This window comes from Macrobrachium nipponense, chromosome 3, assembly GCF_015104395.2.
Source record: "Macrobrachium nipponense isolate FS-2020 chromosome 3, ASM1510439v2, whole genome shotgun sequence".
Lineage (NCBI taxonomy): Eukaryota > Metazoa > Arthropoda > Malacostraca > Decapoda > Palaemonidae > Macrobrachium > Macrobrachium nipponense.
Genome location: NC_087202.1, coordinates 81,869,588 through 81,894,312, shown reverse-complemented (window position 1 = coordinate 81,894,312; position 24,725 = coordinate 81,869,588). Strand labels below are relative to the sequence as shown.

The following is a 24,725-nucleotide window of genomic DNA, read 5'->3' as shown; positions in this document are numbered from 1 at the left end:
AGGGGAATTGTTTTAGTTGTTGATAATTTCGTCGGTTCGTGGGATCGAACCACGAAAGACAAGATCTCAGGACTTCAGTGACGTGCCTTAAACCACAACGGCTATCAAGATATATATATATAGATATATATATATATATATTATATATATATATATATATATATATATATATGTGTGTGTGTGTGTGTGTGTGCGTGTGAGTATTATATATACATATGTGTGTGTGTGTGTACTGTATGAATTTGTAGAGGTTCTCGTTCAAATCCAACCGAATCTGGTAGATTTTGGTATTTTGTCAATATTCCAAGGGCAGCTTGTAGTAACAACCGCGTCCACGTCACACAGTAGACCCTATTTTAACGTTTCTTTTCGTACATAAAAGAAGAGCTATATTCGAGCAATTGCTCCTAAGCGTTGGAGTGTGAATGATAGCCTGGCCATACCTTAAAAAGAGATACGTAACACACTTTTTATCAAGTGTTGGGAGATCTTGACTTCAACTTTTGAGGGCCGAGAGAGAGAAGAGTCAAAACAAAACAAAAGAGAGAGAGAGAAGAGTCGTTCGCTTCAGCTATTTCTGTCTCGTGATCTCGGCACTTGTTTTCGTTTCAGTTTTAATCATAATTTCTCACTGACAGAATAATCTCTGAGTTCTCTGTTATTATTTCGATTAAGATGGTCTCATGCCAGGACGGGTTCTCAGTCGTAAAACATCCAAATGGTTCTTGGTTGTCAAATGCAGTTTATTTCAACCTTACGGCTTCGTTACGTTCCAAAATGTTCCATCTGGTAATCCGAAAGGCTTTGGCGAAGAAAATGACAGAAAAACAGAAGATACAGAACAGTAAGACACGTAACATTCACATTTAGTGTTTTACATAAAGCTCGCTCGTGTGTCTGTGTGTGTGTATATATATGTATGTATATATATATATATATATATATATATATATATATATATGTGTGTGTGTGTGTGGTGTGTGTGTGTGTGTGTTTGATTTACATATCAACAATTTACAATTGCTTCTTGTATGGTTTCATGCGTTCTGTTAACCAAATAAAGTTATTGGTTTTTAAGTGTCTAACTTACCAAAAATATTGACAGATGTTAAAAGTTCATTGCTTATGGTTATTGCTAGTATTATACAGGATATGATGACAATTTATACTGGCGTTTTTTACTTTTAAAAAACAACAAAGGTCATAGCTGCTGATCTAGACAGTTGAGGTTCTACTGACAGGAAATGTGTCTTTCATTATCCTCTTGTAGTGTTTGCAATCAATATTTTGGCACTGTTTTCCTGATACGATATGCATCATCTTAACTTTATGCCTGTTTCTGTGATCAAAATGAATGTGTTACGACTGTTGACACAATTGCGTAAACGAATATCCGATTTGATGAATGGGCATTTCTACCTCAGACAGCTACATAGATCTAAGGCTACGAAATATGACCTAGGTTCACATTAGACCTCCCTTAAGTTTTACAGATCATATTACAGATTAGAAGAAAACTAGGCACTTAAAACAGTCAAAAAGTCCTACTGAAGCACAGTAAATTAACCTGAAGAAGCAACTGTTTAAAGAATGAAAGAAAGAAGAAGAAAAAACAACATTTTCTGACAAACATGAAGCAAGCACGCTTAGTCTCATCAGTCGATGATTACCGGAGCCGCGTAGTGTATGGGCGAACGACAAACTGGGCACAAAGTAAGGGACATGGAGCAAGCTTGACAGGAATTCAGATGGGCACAGGGCATGAAGACGGCTGCCACTGGCTTGTCGAGGCATACCCGACAGATGAGCGCCTCGCGCGCTTCGTCCAGGCGCGCTTTCAGCTTCTTCTTCTGTGCTTCCAACGATTCCACGGTGGGCTGCTCGCTGAGGTCAACTGGAAAGGAGAGATTTATCAACATCGGTATCAAAGAGACTCTGTGACTATATCTTGGTATTTATACCATCCTTTCCCCCATTGAAAATGCTAGAAATTCTCATATACTGCTCAGATCTAAACGTTTTTTTTTTTTTTTAACAGAATTGTGGTTTCTTTTCTCCGTGGACAACTTTACTCCGAGATAGTGGTCTTGCTTGACTCCCATCATGCGCAGCGGCGTGAACGCTTTATCTTTCTTTTCATAAACTATTGTTGATATTGTTGTAGCACCATAACCATTCCTAAATTTTGCGAGTGCGATTTATTTCAATCAATGTATCAACTTGAATTTTAATATTTTACTTACAATTTTATTTACTTATTTATCTAACGGTTTTTCTAATGACTGATCTCCACTTTGTGTTTCCCATTACCTTCTATTAATTCATCTGGATGGGCACCATAGTCTTTGGCTCATCTTCTGAATAATAATAATAATAATAATAATAATAATAATAATAATAATAATAATAATAATAATAATGATGATGATGATGTGGCGCCGTGGCAGAGTGGGTTAGGTCGTCAATCGACTGGTTAAGCAACATTGGGGCTGGTCAGTTGTTGGATGGGTGACCGCTCTCCTCGGCGTCGATTCCCTGGGAAAGGATCTTTACCATAATTTCCTCAGTCTACTCTATCCCTGATGGGGTAGGGTCCAGATATGGGTTAAATAGCAAAACTCAGCAATGATGGAAAGAAATGAAGGAATAAACGACAACGACGTAAATGGAACCTCTGGCAACAGAGGAGCTTCGTCCGGCAGCCAGGTATTCAACCCAATTGAAGGGGAAGACGGTCAGGTACTTGGAGGTCGTCATCCAGCAACTGGCCACCACAACGACAGCAACCAAGAGCCTGGGATTGGAGCTACAGAAGCAAACCAAAGGAAGAAATGGACAAGAGAAGAAAATAAGGAAATATGGAGATGCTACATCAGAAGCAACCCGACGGAGAGAGGATATAGAAGAAGGTTGGTCAACATCTGGAATGAGAGGAATAACACCCCCCAAACAGAGCAGAGGCTGGCAGACCAAGTAAGGAACATAAAGAAAAAGAACTGGCTCTCCCCAACAGAAAGAGAAGAACTGGAAAGGGAAATGTCACACGACAACGAATTACACGAAGACGAACTGAGAGACGATGCCACAGAAGACGACAGGGATGATGAGGTATCAAACAACGACACACGAAGAAACACCGACGAAGTAACAGAGAGGACGGAATGGGTAGAAAAGATTAGACTATGGATGGAGCCAGATACAGAGAGAACAAAGATCCCCTCCATGAAAGCCTACAACGCCAAGAAATTAAGGGAGAAAACAAGTGAGGTCAATGAAATAATGGGCATAATACACACCACCAGTATCACAGAAACAAATAACTTGGCATATGCAGGAACAAGATTAGTAGCAGAACTGATGGGGATTCGAACACCAACACCACCAGCACAACCAACCCAACAGAAACCAAAACAGCAACCTCCTTGGAAAAGGCGCCTGGAAAAGCAAATCATGGTGATGAGATCTGACTTGAGTAAACTGAAAGAGATGGCAGAAAAAAGGCTAAGAAGCAAGAAAACAAGGGGGGAACTCAACGAGAAATACAAAGTACAAGAGAGGGGACTAAACAACACAATAGAAGATGTAAAACAGAGGCTTAAGGCCAAAGCACATAAGATCCAACGGTACATGAACAGGAATAAGGGATACCAACAGAACAAACTATTCGGAACTAAGAAAAGACTATACAGCCAATAAGAGGGGAAGACAACCACCAAGAAATTCCTGAAGCCGAACCAAGTAAAAGACTCTGGGAAAACATATGGGGCAATCCGGTATCACACAACATGGATACTGGCTCAAAATCTTCAAGGCCCTACACCCACGAATAGCAGAACAACTCCAGCATTGTATCTCAAATCACCATGCACCCAAATGGATGACCACAGGAAGGACATCCTTAGTACAAAAAGACAAGAGTAAGGGAAATATAGCCAGTAACTACAGGCCTATCACCTGCCTACCAATAATGTGGAAGTTACTACCTAGAGGAGACAAACACCATCCCCCACCAACAGAAAGGCTGCAGAAGGAAGTGTAGGAGCACGAAAGACCAGCTCCTGATAGACAAAATGGTAATGATGAACAGTAGGAGAAGGAAAACCAACCTAAGCATGGCATGGATAGACTATAAGAAAGCCTTTGACATAATACCACACACATGGCTAATAGAATGCCTGAAAATATATGGGGCAGAGGAAAACACCATCAGCTTCCTCAAAAATACAATGAGCAACTGGAATACAATACTTACAAGCTCTGGAATAAGACTAGCAGAGGTTAATATCAGGAGAGGGATCTTCCAGGGAGACTCGCTGTCCCCACTACTCTTCGTAGTAGCCATGATTCCCATGACAAAAGTACTACAGAAGATGGATGCTGGGTACCAACTCAAGAAAAGAGGCAACAGAATTAACCATCTGATGTTCATGGACGACATCAAGCTGTATGGTAAGAGCATCAAGGAAATAGATACCCTAATCCAGACTGTAAGGATTGTATCTGGGGACATCAGGATAGAGTTTGGAATAGAAAAATGCGCCTTAGTCAACATACAAAAGGGCAAAGTAACAAGAACTGAAGGGATAAAGCTACCAGATGGGAGCAACATCAAACACATAGATGAGACTGGATACAAATACCTGGGAATAATGGAAGGAGGGGATATAAAACATCAAGAGATGAAGGACACGATCAGGAAAGAATATATGCAGAGACTCAAGGCAATACTCAAGTCAAAACTCAACGCCGGAAATATAATAAAAGCCATAAACACATGGGCAGTGCCAGTAATCAGATACAGCGCAGGAATAGTGGAATGGACGAAGGCAGAACTCCGCAGCATAGATCAGAAAACCAGGAAACATATGACAATACACAAAGCACTACACCCAAGAGCAAATACGGACAGACTATACATAACACAAAAGGAAGGAGGGAGAAGACTACTAAGTATGGACTGCGTCAACATCGAGAACAGACCACTGGGGCAATATCTGAAAACCAGTGAAGACGAATGGCTAAAGGGTGCATGGGAAGAAGGACTAATAAAAGTAGACGAAGACCCACAAATATACAGAGACAGGAGAATGACAAACAGAACAGAGGACTGGCACAACAAACCAATGCACGGACAATACATGAGACAGACTAAAGAACTAGCCAGCGATGACACGTGGCAATGGCTACAGAGGGGAGAGCTAAAGAAGGAAACTGAAGGAATGACAACAGCGGCACAAGATCAGGCCCTAAGAACCAGATATGTTCAAAGAACGAGAGACGGAAATAACATCTCTCCCATATGTAGGAAGTGCAATACGAAAAATGAGACCATAAACCACATAGCAAGCGAATGTCCGGCACTTGCACAGAACCAGTACAAAAAGAGGCATGATTCAGTGGCAAAAGCCCTCCACTGGAACCTGTGCAAGAAACATCAGCTACCTTGCAGTAATAAGTGGTACGAGCACCAACTTGAGGGAGTGATAGAAAACGATCAGGCAAAGATCCTCTGGGACTATGGTATCAGAACAGATAGGGTGATACGTGCAAATAGACCAGACGTGACGTTGATTGACGAAGTCAAGAAGAAAGTATCACTCATTGATGTCGCAATACCATGGGACACCAGAGTTGAAGAGAAAGAGAGGGAAAAAATGGATAAGTATCAAGATCTGAAAATAGAAATAAGAAGGATATGGGATATGCCAGTGGAAATTGTACCCATAATCACAGGAACACTAGGCCCGATCCTAAGATCCCTGAAAAGGAATCTAGAAAAACTAGAGGCTGAAGTAGCTCCAGGACTCATGCAGAAGAGTGTGATCCTAGAAACGGCGCACATAGTAAGAAAAGTGATGGACTCCTAAGGAGGCAGGATGTAACCCGGAACCCCACACTCTAAATACCATCCAGTCGTTAGGAGGACTGTGATAGAGCAAAAAAAATAAATAAATAAAAAAAAATAAATAAATAAATAGATAAATAAATAAAATAATAATAATAATTTACGATCTTTTCTAGACAGTGACCCCAAGGGTTTTAACCTGGTATGTATCCACCTTTGCGTCGTGTTTATAGTACTATATAGTACAAGTCCATTGTGAATTACCGTAAAAACATAAACAAAAGACTGTCAATATCATAAACATGATGACCCCCTAAGAAATATTAGTCCTAGGTAACGACCCTCGAGAACCCTTGGGGGTCACTATCAAGGAATGATCAGCAATTTGCGCTAAACAACGTCATGTGTATAAGTGGGTGCGTCTAAACGCTTATATTAACTGAAATGAACAAAATGTCATAATTACCGGAGTCGGTCTTCACTCGCACTCCCGACCCGTCATGGTCCATGATGTTGCTGTTCCTGTTAGAAGACATAACAGTTCGGTTACAAACGTAGACAGAGAAGTACTGGTTTCAAAGTGAAGGAAAATAAACTGATAACGAAGCTGTCTGGCAGCTCGTTATATACAGGAATTCAGGATTGACAACACTGAAAAGGATGTGCAATTGGAACTTGAAAAATTCAAGCGAAGATGCAATGCTACTGCAGTAGTACTATTCGTCTTGTGTTTTGATACATTTTTTTTTATATATTTATTAATTTGTTGATTTATCTTTTATGATGAGCGAGATCTCCTTTTACTGCATTTCCCTTTACCTCCTCTTACTTCTTCATAATAGACACCATAATGTTTTTTGGAAGCTTGAATTTCACGTCGATGGCCCCTTTGGCGGGATTGTTCTATATGGATAGGGTTCATCTTCCGTATAATAATAATATAATAATAATGATTATAATGAAAGAAGACAGAGATCTTTGTATATCATTATGATGCTCTGAAAAATGATGGACAGGCTAAATTCTCTGTTGCTTTTCTGTTTGTATCGACTTTAGGCTGAGACGGTTCATGTCTAATAACGATGTAAAAGGGAAATAAGCCATTTTTTGTCTTTAGGGCGAATCTGAGTCCACCAAACGAATTCTGAAAACGTTCAAACCAAATATAACCTTTTCCCATGAAAGAACTGTAAAAGGAAATGCTCATACGAAAATTGTCCTCAGCAGAGTATCGGCACTGTCTGAGAAACTCCATGTTTATACTGTGATTTATTCCACTGGGTCAGGCGTGTATAGAATTAAACATAAGTGAGTATTCACATCGAACTGATTAGCCCCAAAGAAACAGTAAAATCTGCATTGCTGCAGGGAACAAACGACTTCATCCTGCATAAGAAGTTCGAAGGAGAACCTAAGGATTATACATAATTCTCGTTAGTAGCCTCGCACGAGAGAAAAATCTGGTTATTTGACAGTAGAATTATTAATAATTGACGCGCTGGCCACAGTAGGCCTAAGTCTAGAATTGCTCTTCCTTCACCTACGAACTCCGATCTTACTTTTTTTTTAGTATGTCACTACACTTAGGAAAAAACCCTGATGGAGATCCTGTAACTATCATTACTCTATTATTTATTCATCGGTCCACATCAGCACATTTATTCTGTCTTACAAAAGTCAATGTCAGCCTTGTATTTTTATCAATACTTCCCGATGTTCAAGTTAGTACCACAGTTCCGTCATAGGACTAAAGTTCACTCTAACCTATAAGAAGACCGCCCCTCTGTATAACTCACTGGCTTTGCAAAACCTCTCACACTGCTTCCATTTTACTTATAACCCATATTCTCCCACCACATTTCACAGATTATGGATGACGTTTCCCAGTATACTTATACGCATTAAAAATTAGTTACTTTCAATTAATATGAGACAATGAATAATAAGCCGCAAGATACCTCGGTAACTGCTATTTTTACTTACATTTTGTCAGTGATCCAATGGCTTCCGTAGATGATGAATATAGATGACACAAATTTGTTTTGAAACGTAGAATTTTCTCTCTGTAATTTCAGAGCTATCTGTCCGTCCTCTTAGCCTGCTGGTCTTGGAAGATAACTGTCTCATTTCAACAACTCCCCATTTTACGATCTGTAATGGCGTAACCGAATTCTCTGTAAAGCGATGGATAAACCAGCACTCCTGGAAAGCGCTCTCCCACTTCAATTGGTTCCAGGAAGTTTCACTGAAAACTGTCGTGTTCGGCAAGAGTGGATTAAGTAGAGAATATGTAAATGAATCTTATCTGCGCTATCGTATACTAATCAGTTTATTCATCCCCTGATAACGACAGGCATGCTGCGAACATGTCTGAGAGCCAGGGCCTAAGTCTAGGTTTCATGGACGATCGTAATCTCGCTCGCGGGGAACAAACGATGATCGCGGGAGAAAGGGAGGAGGCAATAGTCTCAAGATCAGAAAGAGATAAAGGGTTTTGGGAACACAGAGGATGGCAAATTGCCATAAAAGACAGATTTAGTTGGTCTAATTATGAAGTGGGCGGTGGCTCGTAGTCACAGTTCTCGAGGGTGATATGTGACCATCTCTTCGATTTCTATAAAATAATTGACAAGTTCCGCTTGATTTCACAGGGTTGGCTAAACGTTTAAGTAGATGTTCACACAACATCGATGAAACACGCTAGACTTTGTATTGAAACTCTGATAGGAATGCTTTAAAACATTACTTACTTCTGAGATCAAATTGTAGTTAAGCATATGACTGGCCCAGTTCTCGCAAATCATGAAACACCATTGAGGGGACAGGAGTGCTATACCCTAATACTATTTTCCTTGAATTTTAATTATTTTTTTTATCTCTGTTATATTATTAGTTAATTTCTTTAATAAGTAGGGTCTCTTCTTTCTGTATTTCCCTTTACCTCGTCTTACTTCTTCCTAATGAACACCACATTCTTTGGAAGCTTCAATTTCAAGTCAGTGGCCCCTGTGGTGGGCTTGTTCCAATGAATAGGTTTCATATTCTGAATATAATAATAATAATAATAATAATAATAATAATAATAATAATAATAATAATAATAAGAAGAAGAAGAAGAAGAAGAAGAAGAAGAAGAAGGATATGGGATTTGCCAGGGGAAATTGTACACATAATCATGGGAACACTAGGAGGCACGATCCCAAGATCTCTGAAAAGGAATCTGGAAAAATAGAGGCTGAAGTAGCTCCAGGACTCATGCAGAAGAGTGTGCTCCTAGAAACATCGCACATAGTAAGAAAAGTGATGGACTCCTAAGGAAGCAGGATGCAACCCGGAACCACTCACTATAAATACTACCCAATCGAATTGGAGGACTGTGGTAGAAAAAAAAATGGAAGAAAGGACAAAAATAATAATTCATTTGTACGGATATGTCATTAAACTTAAGAAAATTCCTCTTCTATTTGTCAGTCAACAATTAACGATATCATATCCGGTATATGATACCGACGTCATATTTGGCAAATATGAAAGGTCTCGCCTGTTGAACTAAGTGAGAGATAATATGAATAATGAGGCTCTCGTTTTTATTAATCCCAGACATGAACTTAATCAGTATCACACATTTCCCTTCTAATTTTTCCAGAAGAATTTTGACATTCTATAATATATGATGATATATCGTCTCCAAAGTTCTCAACGGCTTGTTTTGAACACAGTTTGCTGCCTTCTTAGGAACTTGCAGCTGCAATGCAAGAACAATTTCATCTACTATCTTGCTTATCTGAAGCAGGATTCTAACATATGTGGACACGAGGAACAATAAAAATGTCTGTTATGCAAAACGACATTAGAAAAGGAAAACAGAAAGCTAACAATAATCAGCTATCTACGCATACGTGAATGAATGTGAATGATATCATATTAGAACTCGGACTGTTTCAAGAGCAATCAAGGATGTGACGTCATCGAAAAGCTTCTTTCGAAGGTTTGAATATAGGGGAAAAACAGAACGAACAAAGTTCTTTAAACGTTCATGTTTAAATTTGAGTAAAATACGGCCCATTTGGATGCATATTAACTAGGATCTTTTAATTCTTCAAAAAACACAGTGGGAAACATATAGATGAACGCAATATAACCATATTTATCATTATTGCTCAAGAGCAAACATTTGTTTACATTTGGCTCTGGCTTCGGTACGTCTCTCATTCAAATATTTTAGTATATAAGGAATTAAAACGCAAAAAGTAGACAAATATGAAAATTATAAATTCAAAATATCTTAATTCTTTGAATAAACAAAGAACAGGAAGGATATTTCTTTATCAACACAAATACACAGCACAGTCAAACGATCGGACGCAGGACACACCTTGTATACAGGTGGAAAGCAAAACAACAACGTACCTGAAGAGACGCCGAGAAGTCACTGCGAGATGGAATATCTCAGAATTTTATTTCTTCTCTCTGTACTTTTATGCATATTGCCGACGAGTAAGTGTTTCCGTAAAGTGACTATAATTCTCAGGTATCTTAGCTTGAAATGAGGGGAGTAGAAATCGGAGATGAGTGGAGTAGGTCTAGGCCTAGGAGTGGTAGCTTAGGTACCTACTAGCCTAGTATTTAGGTAGGTAGGCACTAGGCTAGTAGGTATTTATCGGCCATTTATTTCGTTAAGTCGCAAATTTATGCACAGGTTCTGGTTACGTTAGACATTGCCGCTTAATTTGTGTCCCTTGTACGTTAGCCAGAGTGACGAGCTTAGCCAAATGCTTTATTAAATCCTAGGGTAGGACGAGCCTAAAGCTTCACTGGTTCGCCATCTTTCTTGCTTCGATTTCCCCCCAATATTATTAAAGTCGGAATCGTTTTGTTGCTGGGAATGAAATCTTCGTAATTTAACCCCTTTCGTTGCTGACCCGTAAAATAGGTAGAATAGCCTAGGTAATGTCAAATTGGACAAAGTTCGTTTCTGGTCCGAATAGGGTAGAATATCACAGCAGGCCAAGCAGGCCACCTACAATCAACACCTAGCCACCCTCCGAAAAAGTACATTATACCTAACGCGTCCTGACACCGGAGATGGGCATCAGTCGCGACTTCTTGTTGGTGAAAAACGGAGCTAAAGACCTCTACTCTCCTTTCGAAGTAAGTATTTTCTCCAAAGTTAGAAATTAAGGCCAAATTTTAAGATTTAAACAGAGGGTACTGAAAAGGGTGGCCTACTGCAGTGGAAATCTCACCAAAACGCTTTAGAAATTTTTACTTACAACTAAAAATGTTTCGAAGATTGACGCTATCTTGATGTTTACGGAGTCGCTTGTGTCAACAAACTTCCCATTTCATGTGCTAAATCTGCACACCACTTGTACCCATAGACGCTGGGGCACTTTCATCACAACAATCGTAAACCCACCTCTTACCAGCACTTAGCCTATTCGTACTTATTCAAGGGGACTACGGCATTCTTTGCGGCGTTTTGCGCTCTTCAATTGTTTATCAGTGTTGTCAATTGGTATGTGTTTACCCTCCAAACTAGGTATAAGACTTACACAAAACCGGGGAAATAAGTGAAATTAGCGTATCTATTTGTAGTATAGGCTATATACATATTAGAGCAATTTTATCATTACTGCATTACTATGACAACTAGAATTCATCGAAACAGTTTGTAAATGCATCGGCGTATGTGTGACGCTCCACTAGATTGGCAACGATGAGCCATTTTTCCTCACGTCGTCTGCTCGTAAGTATACATCCGAAACATTTGTAATTTTGGGGGGTTAATTTGGTTGCAAAAAAGGGATAATGGACATGAATTAAATAAACATTTTGAAGTAGAGTTAAACTAAATATTGAGTAAAGTAAACAATTAAGGGAATAAAGCTTTGCATCTCATAATCAGTGTTGTCGTCTGCTGCTCGTAACTTTGTTTACGGAGTGAGTGCTTAGGAAACACGAACAGCAATGTGGTTCGAGTGCACTGTGGAGTGAATTAAGACCAAAATGTGTATAATTACAATCAAATAAGCACTGTGGAGTTTCAGTTGTGATGGCAGTAAGGATAAAACCACTGATTACAAGGTAAGAATGAATTCAGTTCCAACCATAACCCCGGGAATAACAAGTTTCATACTTTCACTAATATAGGCAACAAAATGTTGTTTTATTGTGCTGATTACAACTGCAATCTTGAGTAAGATCAATAAACGTTACATACATACGCTAACATTGTTCAAATGAGTGCTGGGAAGGCTGGGGAAAGATGGTGGCCGTCACTGATGAGAACCGTCCATGCAAAACGTAGCCGCCATATTGGATTTCAAAACTGCCTTGAAAACATATTTTACGAAGAGCTCACATGCTTATTTTAATTCGTATGGGGCTTTCATATATCACAATATGTTGACGAAACTTCAGTCTTTTAAATGGTATGCTTAGAGTTGCAATTGTATTCATGTTTCACCAATTAAATATCGAGTGAATAAGACCCGTCCACCGTGATGAGGGTTGGCCTGTCGTGATATTCTACCCTAGGTACTAGGTAAATAGGCCTAGGTATAGCTAGTTTAAACAACAGAGTGGATTGGCCAAATCACCGACTACCGTGGTTTTGGACACCCTCCGAAAAAGTACGGTAGATCTAGGGTACCTATCCGCGGCGGCCCAGACTATGGTAGTTGCGGTTTTTCTATGCAGTTTTACCTATTGAACAAGAATTTTAAGTAATATTTATTCGGACGACTGTAATTAATCCCCAAGGGCCAGTACTAAAGGTAATACTTCAGAAGCACTCCGCACTGGATACCTATTAAAATGAATAATCACCTACATGGAAAGAGCATGTGAAAAGCAATATAAAAAGTATTGTCATTATATGAGAGATTGAACGGGGTGGAATTAAATGAGCTTGATAAGTTTTTACCTCAAATTTTTCCTAAGTCGGGAGAGGTGTTTCCTCTACGGTAATGTTTACTTTTAATGAGCCCTCTAACTTACTTTCTTATGCAAACAAAAGCAGTTCCAGTTACACTCTATTGGCTGAGAGGTGTGACATCGTTATGACGTCATGGGTTTCATAACCAATTACGAACGACTTTAGTCGAAAACTAAGTTTCTCTAGCATTTCACGGGAGTAATAAAGTTACCTGTCCATTGTCCACTGGTATCCTTGTTTGACTGAATACTCGAATAATGAATAAAAAACCGGCATTTTGTCTTCCTGTAGCTATGGCAGACGAAGTGACTGGCCCTTCTGGCATTAATTTTTACAGACCTTCGATTTCCTACTGATTGTTTGCAGTGTAATGTGGGTCACGGGGAATTTTATCATTATTTGTCTAGTGGTGGTAAAGAAGTTGTGATTGAATATGCTCAAAGACATAATTTAATTCTAAAGCAAAAAAACTGCTAGTGTTGTGGAGCTATTTGTCGTATCGACTACAACAGGAATGCCTTTAGGTGTGATCCGCCATGGTAAGTAGCCTTACTGTAACCCCTGTGGCTAGTGCGCGCAGCGCAACATTACCTCTTGCCAGTACATGCCGTGCTTGCCAAGAATCTTTAAATATGCAGATAAGGCGCGAAGCGCCGTTCCGCCACAGCCTTACTGACAGCACACATAAATCGATCGTCGCGAATATGTAGTCGCGCCCTACTTTGTTTGTTGTTGTTTTGGTATCGCCGCCATATTGGTTTTGGTGTTCTTCCTCTGATTTCGGTCGGCGGTCGAGTCGCCATGTTTAGTTCTGGCCCTTGGGGGTTAATTACAGTCGTCCGAATAAATATTACTTTAAATTCTTGTTCAGTGGGTAAAATAACATTGGAAAACATCAATTGCCATAGTCTAGGCCACCGCAGATTGCTTCTGTAGAAATACCAAAAGTACTTAAAAAAAAAACACGTCCTGACACCTGAGATGGTCATCAGTCATGAGTTGTTGGTGGTGATAGCAGGAATTCAAGACCTCTACTCTCCTTTTGAAGTAAGTATTTTCTCCAAAGTTAGAAATTAAGGTCATATTTTAAGATTTAAACAGAGGGTAATGAAAAGTGTGGCCAACACAGTGCACACTACCCCCATGACGCTTTCGAAGTTTTTACTTACAACTCCAAATATTTCGAAGATTGACACCATCTCGATGTTTGTGGAGTCGTTTGTGTCAACAAACTTCCCATTTCCTGTGCTAAATCTGCACACCACTTGTACCCATAGACGCTGGGGCACTTTCATCACAACAATCGAAACCCCGACCTCTAACCAATACATAGGTATCGAAGGGGACTACGGCATTCTTTGCAGCATTTTGCGCTCTTCAATTGTTTATCAGTGTTGTCAATTGGCATGTGTGTGCCCTCCTAACTGGGTATAAGACTTACACAAAACTGGGGAAATACCTAAGTGAAATTAGCATATCTATTTGTAGTATATGTACATACCTATTATAGCAATTTTATCATTACTGCATTACTATGACAACTAGAATTCATTGAAACAGTTTGTAAATGCATCGGCGTATGTGTGAAGCTCCACTAGATTGGTAATGATGAGTCATTTTTTGTCGCGTCGTCTGCTCGTAATTTTACATCAGAAATATTTGTAATTTTTCGGGGTTAATTTGGTTGCAAAAAGGGGATAATAGACATGAATTAAATAAACATTTTGAAGTAAAGTTAAACTAAATAATGAGTAAAGTAAACAATTAAGGGAATAAAGCTTTGCACCTCATAAACAGCGTAGTCGTCTGCTGCTTGTAACTGTGTTTGCGGAGTGAGTGCTTAGGAACCAGGAAGAGCAACGTAGTTCAAGTGTAGTGTGGAGTGAATTAAGACCAAAATGTGTATAATTACAATCAAATAAGCACTGTGGAGTTTCAGTTGTGATGGCAGTAAGGATAAAACCACCCATTAGCTACAAGGTAAAAATGAATTCAGTACAAACCATGACCTTGGGAATAAAAAGTTTCATATTTTCACTAATATAGGCAAGAAAATGTTGTTTTATTGTGTTGATTACAATTGCAATCTCGAGTAAGATCAATAAACATTACATATATACGCTAACATTGTTCAAATGAGTGCTGGGAAGGCTGGGAAAGATGGTGGATGGTCTGTGGTTAGAATGGCCAGCCACGCAATTGCCGCCATATTGGATTTCAAAACTGCCTTGAAAAAATGTTACGAAGAGCTCCCATACTTATTTTAGTTTGTATGGGGCTTTCATATATACAAACACGATGGCGTGCGTATGTTTTGGCGCAAATTTTTGAAAACGTGCAGTAATAGATTTTAGAAAAGCCTAAACCAAATGAACCAACCTAACCTGGCCGGGGGGCTGGACCCCCCAGTATAGTAACAATGATTGTGACCTAACCACACGAACCAACCTAACCTGACTTAGGGCGCATGCCCTAACCTGGCTGGGGGCTTCACCCCCATGGACGCCCCAGTATAGTAACAATGATTGTGACCTAGCCAAACAAACCAACCTAACCTGACTTAGGGCTCGTGCCCTGAGCTGGCCGGGGTGCTTCACTCCCCCCCCCTGGACCCCCCAGTATGGTAACAAAGGTTGTGACCTAACCAAACGAACCACACTAACCTGACTTACGGCACAAAACTGTCTTCCTCTTTCACGAGGCTCATTGTTCCCTCTTTGCATTGTTCATATTGACCACTAAAATCGCCTGAAAGGCTTTTAAAAAAAAGGAACGAACGTAACACGTCAATATCGTCACAGAACTTTATCAAGTCCGAAAACGTAACCGGGTTAGCAGCAGTAAAAGCAACGTGTGACAGACGGGATGAGGAGTAGACGGTGACGCCATGTTGACTGTTTTGAATGGTCGCGCCTCACGGGTCTGGTAGGTCTTCCAGGTCGAAGGGACTACTTACCTTGGCGGAGGGATTATGGGCCAGGCTAAAGGTGTTGCGTGGCCTGGCCAACTAAACTGTAAACTACCCAGGGTGACCTATATTTTTGGAAACTACTTTTTCTATAAAACGTTATGGTAATTTTGTCCTGTCATTCCGATCAGCGGGCACTGGTTATCACCTAACCAGGTTAACCTGTCTTAGGGTGTGCTCTAAACGGGTTAGTGGGAGGGGCTTTGCTCCCCCACCCCTATAACACAACATTGAACATGTGGACTGCCCTAGGCTACCACTCATGCAATAATATTAAACTAACAAAGAGGATGTCACGGCTTACCTTACTCAAGTCACTGCTGTCCGACTATGAGGATACCAGCAAGGACTTCTTTGCAGCGATGAGGAGTTCACGTCAAATGGAAGTGCTTGGTCTGTCTTATTTTACATGGCCGGGAAAGTAAATCGGAGGCGGGGGATGTCGGGCTGCTTTTGAGTGACGAGACATGCGTAATTAAATACAAAAATGTCCAAAATGGACACGGAGCACCGGGGATGTGAAGAAATTCAAGTAGAGTCGGGAGAAAGACCAGCAGGAAAAGAGTTAAACTCACCAGTGGCCAATAATTTAGGGTACGAAATGTTATCGTGAATTCATTTCAGAGGTCAAAAACAGAAAGAAAGATGATTGTGGGTCTGGGTGTAGGTCTTTGAATCATATCGATCAGATACATTCTGATTGGTTAGTAGATATATTTAATCCGGTCAGCCGGGTATATGATTGAATAGATTTAAATTTTCCACGATTGGGTTGGACCAACACTCAATGGCCGCCTTAGTAACTATGGGGTGGGAGGAGTGCTGCACAACGAAATTTTAGGACTATGGGAGAGCAGTGCTGTTTGGCACTGTTCATGTCAACTGGGTGTTTAGAAAAAGTTATGTTCCATGGGAAAAAATGTCAATCAGCAAAATGACGTAATTGGCCAATAAGTCTTTTCTGGTAGATTAAAACATGTTGAGCATCTTTTATTGTATGCAATTTTTCATTTGGAGTTATTGTTAAGGGGCTGTAGGCATGTCCCATGGGAAGATAAATGTCCCCTTACCTTTGAAGAAAAACTAAGTGAATGTAGATTAAGAGGTCAGGACTACAGTAAGTTTACAAGGCATTTCTGTTGTAAGGGTTTTCAAAGGGAAGGCCAATATGACCTAACCAGCCCTGTTTGACCCAGCCCAGTGTAAGATTCCATGCCCTTTAAGTGTGTGTAAAGATGGACAAAACATAAGCAAATGGTGGTAAACATTCAGGTTGGCTTGCAGAGACCAGGCAGCCATAATAGTCTTCAGTTTTACCCAAGGCTTGACTCCTTACAGTGCATTCTATCCCAAAGTGTGTTTATTTATACCCCTGAAACCATTTTGACCTGTAATTTTATAAATGATTGGCCTATCACCAAAATAACTTTTCTAAATATAAAGGGTCACATGCCTTTTGAAAGGGATACTTGATGATTAACTAACTAGGACTGTCATCTAGGATGCAGCTAATAGTAATGTTTAGTAAGTTTTTTTTTTTTTTTTTTGTCAAATGAGTTACGAGAGGGGTTTCTGTTACTGTTTATGTTTATTTTATTGTGTAATGCTGTTGGTACATTCTGTCTATGTCAATACAATATGGCACATGTTGGTATATTTTATCAGTATAGATACATTTTTATTTTACATCAAAATGTATTTACTATATATTATGTTTGTCAAATTAATTAGCTTCCATGTAAGTGATGTAGATCGAATTGCTTTTCCTCTTGAAGCTGATTGACATTTTATGACCAAAATTTGTTGTGTAGAGGTATCTGTACTTCTTTTAGTCGTTGTTACGAAACTTTGCTCTTACCCTTGTTGCACATTGTTTTTGCATTTCTCAGTAAAGAAAATGAATGGAAACACTACTTTGTATTAAATTTAATGTCCTCTCCCCTTAGTTGCGAGCATTCATTGAAATAAAATTATTTTCAGATTATGCTATCAAGTGTTATCAGTGTTCTAGTGACGAGGATCCTGAAGATGAAGACTTGTGTGGTGCTTACAAGAGATTTGACGAAAGGACACATATCCCTGTAGATTGCTTTCAGGATGAATCTGTCACACCAGGCACATTCTGCGTCAAGATTACAAAGCAGTCTCCCCGTATGTTCATCTGTAAGTATTGTTACAAATTTTATCATGAGTAAGTCCTGTTATGAATTTTTTGAGGTACCATTTACTCCTTGTTTGGTTGAGCATATTTTGAATTATTTGAAACAAAATACTCCTTGTTTTGTAAGGCCTATTTTCAGTTTCTTAAAAAAATAATTTATTTTTTAGTTAGAATCTTGAATGAAATGAATAATTTAGTGATATGCACTTTCTTATTGTGAAGTATTTATAGTAGGTACCAAAGAAGCTAATACGTAAAAGTTATTAGCTTCACTTTACTGAGCCTTTTTGTTTATGGTTTTCAGAGTACATAACATAATTCAACATTACCTGTGTAAGATGAATAAAGTACTGTACAGTAGTTTATGTGAGGCCTTTTCTTGCAGATAATTTAGTTACATGTCCTAGGGATCCACTGCTTAGAATTGTACAGCATTTAAAAAAAATTATTTATTAGTAGTTCATTGTATTAAAATGCTAGGTCACTGAGATACGATGCAGGTGACCTGTTATTCTCTTGCTAAGTACAGTGTTAATTTTCTGTGCCACAGTTTAATTGTTTTTCTTTTTCATGTGTAAGTTTGTGTTAGAACAACAATGCATTTCATCTGAGAGAACCCATGCATGAGGTTTATTGGTTGTAGGGTTATCTTGTGTTCCAGACTTTGTTACAAAGAAACAAGGAAAATTATGAAACAGTGCAGTTACTCAGAGCAGGACTGCTATCAGTAGGTTATTATGGATGAGATAAAAATGATTTTGGATGAGTCTTACCTTATCTTAAAGATAGGAATATCCTTGCTTGGCTTACCCAGATGACTGGCTAATTAATCTGGGTGTTTAATTTTGAGTTAGGCAAACACTGTTTGTGCTGGCTAGTGTATGTTCTAAATATTTGTGAGGAATGTATGGATTGGCCAAAGGACTTTATGCTTAAGTTTCTGAAGATATAGAGGAGAAAAAAACAAATGGTTAAGTCAAGACATAATCTGTCTTTTCTCCTTCTCAAGTCCCTTTGCCTTTGTTTCTCTCTAATCAGTCTCTATCTCTTTTCATTTGAGTGGGATGTGAGCCTTATTTTAGAATCACTTAAAAATTTTAACAGATTATGGGAAACTGTTCTTTGTCCTTCCATAGTGTGCAATCTGTTTTGTTTTCCCCTTTGAAACCCCTTTGATAGGTAAGGTGTTCATGGCCTCGCCTTTGTACCCTGAATTCAGGACTGCCCCGCGACAGTTGGAAGAGTCTGCCTCCTCATCCCAACCTTTTAAGGCAGTAAGGTATGATGTATTGGTACAGGATAATAGAGAATTTCTAATATAGTCTCAAGTCAGGAGTGAAAAGGCCTGCCTCTTTTCTACCTTTGGGCCCTCACATTAAAAGTCGCCCTCTCTCTGACTGGACACTTTCAACTGCTAAAACCTTTCGAGGATCTGTCCAGCCCTTAGGTTCCAGTAGGAGGCTAACTGCAGGCCTTCTTGCATGTTGGGAGAAAATTAGGAGCAGAAACTTGGGTGTTGGAGGTTCCAAAAGAGGGTTATGTAATTCCTTTTCTGGTCTCCATTGGCATTGTTCCTATATCCTTTCCTTCATATCTTCACCAGGTGAAGACATACCTTGTTCTTCAGGGAGAGGTTGTATCTTGGTTAGAGAAGAATGCAGTAGATGACGTGTTTGGTAAATTCCCCCAGGATTTACAACCTACATTTTTCTAGTGTCATAAGCATCAGGAGATTGGCAGTCACTGTTAGACTTATCAAGACTGAATAACTTTATTTGTCAGTCCCTGTTCTCCATGTAGCTTTCCAGCATGGATAACTCCATACTGGTTTTCCAAAAAGAATGACTAGATGATTGGTTGGGTATGCAGGATGCATATTTTCAGACCAATGAATCCTCAATTTTATGTACTACTAAGTAACTTGCTAAGTTATTACAAAGCTTAGAATTTCTAATTACTGGCAGTAACAATTTGAAAATTGCGGTAGGGATTTTTTTGGTTTGGCATAGGTAGGTACCCCTGCCCACTGTGTGTGGGGGGGATAGGTAAAAAATGTGGCAAACAAGCTCAATTTTATTCTGCTGGCTTCCGACGAGGTTGTAAGCAGCAGCTCTTTGGATATCGATCGATCAGTTATTATCTTCTGGCTTTTGGGTATTTAATCAGGCATTAGAAAGATGCTTTAGTTTTTTTTTTTTTTTTTTTTTTTCTTTGACTTTAGCTAACTCTGTCTGACTTGGGAGTGACTTGTATACATTACCATAACAAAGTTTGCAGATCACTGTTGACATCAGTCAAGTGTGACGCACATTGGTATGTATGTATGCAATGTAGGGGATAGAGTTGCTCTATTGACATAAGATGTTCTGAATGTGTAGGCTAGGATGAGAAGCAGTGGAAGGTTTTGTCTTTTCACGTAACAAAATTGGAGAGAGATAGGCTATGTAAAGTGACTGCTGGATACGAAAAATCGTTAGCTAGTCAGGGGTCTTTTAAGTCATCATCTGATGTATTTATTATTTCTGCTTTATCACCAAAACCTAGTTTCTTATCTATTCCATCTAATCCTTTACCAAGCTCCCATGTTTCCAAACCCAGTGCCGTTGCCAGTCTTGAAGTGAGGTTGGAGTTGTTATTTTACTCTTGATTCAGTTAGGGTAGTCAGTGCGTGTGCTTCTTGACTGAGAGAAAAGTGCAGTGTTGGTGGAGGAGCTGGGTGTCTGTCCCGCCGATTCTCCTAGGCAAAGGTCCCTGACATACTCCCCCGTACCTGGGAGAAGTCATACCGAAGCTCAAGGGAGGTCGATGGGGTCTGCCCGCTGGCAGTTGGCCCCTCAGTCACACCTGTTGTTGTTCCCCATGGTTGTGAAAGACAGCCATTGGAAAGGTGTCGTGAATTGTGCACTTCGCCTTTCACCCAGCTTGGATGAGTCTAGTCCTGAGAAACGGTGCTTTGGTGCGGCAGTGATAATTCTAGACCACTGAAAAGGTCCACAGCTAAGGTATCTTGCACCCTTCTGGTGCCTGCTAAGAAGGCTAGAGAAGGGAAACCTTTCTGCAGTTTCTGGAACAGCCCAGAGACTGTTTCCTCTGAAGGTTCTCTTGGTTGTCATAAATGCTTTGGTTTGGTTCTGAGTTAGCACCAGTTTCGGCTTCTTTTCCACAAACGGTTGCAGGTTGTATTTGTGCCATTGAGTAACCAGTTCCTCTTAGTTCTTTGGCTCCTGTGCACCCAGTGTTGAATGAGAACATTGCATACTATTTTAGCACTCTTCCAGCCCATTCCATGACCTATTTTTTTTTTCTTTTACATTTGTCCTTAATTCAGTTATGTCGCTACTGTCACTGGTTTGAATTTCTATATTCTTGAATTCATTGAAATTTGATGGCTTTTCCTTGCCATTCATTGCTAAGAGAGGAGCGATAGACTGCTCTTGAATAAGCAGCTCTAGATTTTATGAATGAATTATTTATTTACAAATGAAAATCATGTTCAAAAAGGGCAGTTTAATGAATCATACAAATATATGAAAGTGTTCTACTTCCTTGGTTTTCGTCATTAATTAAACTTGAATTTTGGTAGGAATTAAGAGCTATTTAGAAGATAAACATAATTAATGATAACCTGAACGAAAAAAAACGAATAGTATACATAAAATTCATCAACAGAGCAAGTATGTCACTAGCGGATAATTATCGTACACACAGTAAGAATTCTGGACGCTGATCAGTCCTTATTTCTCCCATAAGTCGAGTCTTAACACTGATCACAAATATAAGAACACCCCCCCCCCCCCCCAATAACTTGTGGACTGTTATGGAGAATTCTACAAGAGCTAAAACTTTCAAAACACACCTGGTGAACTACGTAGACAGTTCTCCATGTCAGCCAAGCGCCCTTATTTCATTTGAAAGCCAACTCCCTTGCTGGTGTGAAGATATAGCCTCTTTCCCAACAGCTAGATATCAGAATAATAGATTTTATTATGAAAATACATTTTATCTGTAACATATAAACAAAGTACATATACATCTTAATTGCCATTGAGGCTTACTGAAATGACAAGCCAATATTTTGTATTTCCTGTGGGGGTATATCCAGTTGGCCTAATACTGTATGTAAATGCTAAACAATTGACATCACCAACAAACCTTAACTAATTTTTGCCACTTTGATGGTTAGTAGTCTTGGTTTATGGCACTGTAGAGGAATTCAAATACTGTACCCTACTATAAATCAAGAACTGTTATTCAATTAGCATTTCATGAAGATCGTGTGAGATTATTCAATAAGCATTTCATGAGGATCACGGAAGATAGTAACGATCATTGAATATATTCCTGATTAGGGAGATACCTCACATAATTTGCTTATCACAATTTTAGTATGTTAAAGAGTTCCCTGTAGCATCCTTTAGCTCAAGCGGTGATGCAGTAGTTTTCATTTGCTGCTTTTACTTTTTGTAACTGTTCAGGTTTTTAAAAAAATTTTCTGCTCCAAATTTTATTGCTTTCCTGGAAGTTGAATGTTCACTGATGGTCATTATCAGAAATGCCATGAGCGTCTAGTATTAGTGTGACTTCTTATTATGAGATTTGGTAAAATTCATTCAAGAATTTTTAGTAACAACTACATAAGCTCTTTTTACACTGATTAATCTTTTGCTGCCTTCTTTGCAGGGGATCAACGGTGGCGTACAGTCATCCGCCGTTGTGCTTCAGTTACAGAGACTGGTGTAACAAATGTCTGCAACTGGGGAGTAGATCCCAATGGTGTCTATTGGGAAGAATGTTATTGTACTGCAGATGGTTGCAATGGAGCCTCTGGCACATTGGTAAGCTCTGTGGCCATTTTACTAGGACTCGGCACATTGTATGTTTTCAGAGGATAATGTTACGTGATTTGTTGTAATCTGTTGTGGCACAAGTACTTACTAACAGTGGTAATATTTAATGTATGTACATCAACTAATGTAATGTGGCTCAGGAACAGATTTTTCAGTTTCATTAAAGAAAGTCTTGAATTTCAGTATGTGCCGTTATTCATAGATGTATATAAAAAAATTTTATAGATTGTGAGATATACAACTTAAGATAGAATTCCAAAGGCAGTCCAATGTTGCTAGTTATGTCATATTTACGGAGATATATCAAACTTTTTTGGATATTTGTAGATTGTAAGATAAGTGAATCGAGATTAAATCCGTGAGCAGAGCAGTCCAAATGAATGTACCTGTGATTCAGTAATCTGATACTATTTTTGTAAGCAGTAATTGATTTTTAAAAGAATTGTTATTATGTGAAAATTATATAACAAAATTTTTAGCACAATTATCCAAAGAGTCTGAATATACTGTACTCACTTTTTATTGCTTTATGAGTATGGTAGATTCTGCTGTAACTTCTAACTTTAAATTGACGTCTGACTTTAAATTGACGTGGTAACTATTGGTTTTTTTAGTTAAGAACAAACTTCCATTAGCTGTAAAGTATAGCTTATTGTTTGTGGTTTTTGTGTATGTATGTTAAAAGTAGATATTTCACACTTCATCATCCAAATGAGTTTTGTAATATAATGTATATACCTGTAGTGTATGTATGTTTATGAGTATACCAGATGTAGTAATTATTTTTGGACTAATGTTGCATTTTAGGACACTGTTGTTGTTGCCTATGGTTACTTGTATGTTATTTGAACAGCACATGATGTTTATTTGTGATTACAGTATTTTGTCAGTTATACAGTATTGGAACCTAAATAATTCAGTATTTATTTGGAAAGTACTAATTTTAGTGAATCATTTATATCTTCCTTTTCGCAATAGGGAGTTTTACAAAATTGTGAGAGTATATTAATGCAGGTTACAAGCTCAAAGGACAAAGATCTGCTGTTTGTCGTAATTTAAGGAATATGAAGTATTAAGTAGTTTATGATTAATACTTCCCAAAAATGTTACCTGCAGAAGTTTTCCCCAAATTATCTTTAAAAAATATATGAAGAACAGGAAGTGTACGTCAAAACGAAATAATTTTATTTGTTTATGTACATCATGAAATCTCATGGAAATACAGTAGAGTACTCTATATTGTTTAACATACTTTTGCTTCTTGTTCTTCCAGTAATGATAAAGCACAGGTTTAGAAAGATAATTCTGACAAATGACATGGGAAGGTAGAAGAGTACACAGTGTTTTTCACTAAATGTATTACATAAGATAATTCTGACAAATGACATTGGAAGGTGGAAGAGTAAATAGTTTCGCACTATGTATTACATAAGATATTTCTGACAAATGACATGGAAAGGTGGAAGAGTACACAGTCTTACACTATGTATTACATAAGATAATTCTGACAAATGACATGAAAAGATAGAAGAGTACACAGTGTTTTTCACACTGCGTATTACACAAACTGTTTACATTACAAGAATGCCATGTCAAATACAAGAAAAACTATCGTACATTCCATTCCATATGTTGTGATTATAAAACCATGTTCATGCTCTATAAACTTTTTATACTGATGAGTTACAGTAAGTGATACTCAACCGTCCTCTATTTTGGATAGACTATATTGATTCTCAGATACAGAATATTGTGAGTAAATGTTACTGATCCGTCCTTTTTCCGTCCTTGGAATATAGCTACAGAGCATGTATTTTTTACAAATTATAGTTAATAAAACATATTTTTGTTTATTTTAACCTCTGTAAACTAAATGTCAAAGAAGGCTGTAATGGTGGTTAAAAGATGGAGGGTAGTAAATAAGAGAAATTGTTAGTTTGCATAGGCTGTGCACACACATTGAG

The 24,725-nt window shown here is 38.6% G+C and overlaps 1 protein-coding gene across 1 annotated transcript; it reads left to right on the top strand.

The window, feature by feature from the left end:
- Positions 1-10,185: 10,185 nt before the first annotated feature.
- On the top strand, positions 10,186-24,604 carry LOC135221854 (uncharacterized). The gene is made up of 3 exons (XM_064259789.1): positions 10,186-10,342; positions 17,734-17,916; positions 22,595-24,604. Exons 1-3 carry the CDS (start codon positions 10,285-10,287, stop codon positions 22,804-22,806), a joined length of 453 nt encoding a protein of 150 aa, XP_064115859.1. The 5' UTR covers positions 10,186-10,284; the 3' UTR covers positions 22,807-24,604.
- Positions 24,605-24,725: the final 121 nt, after the last annotated feature.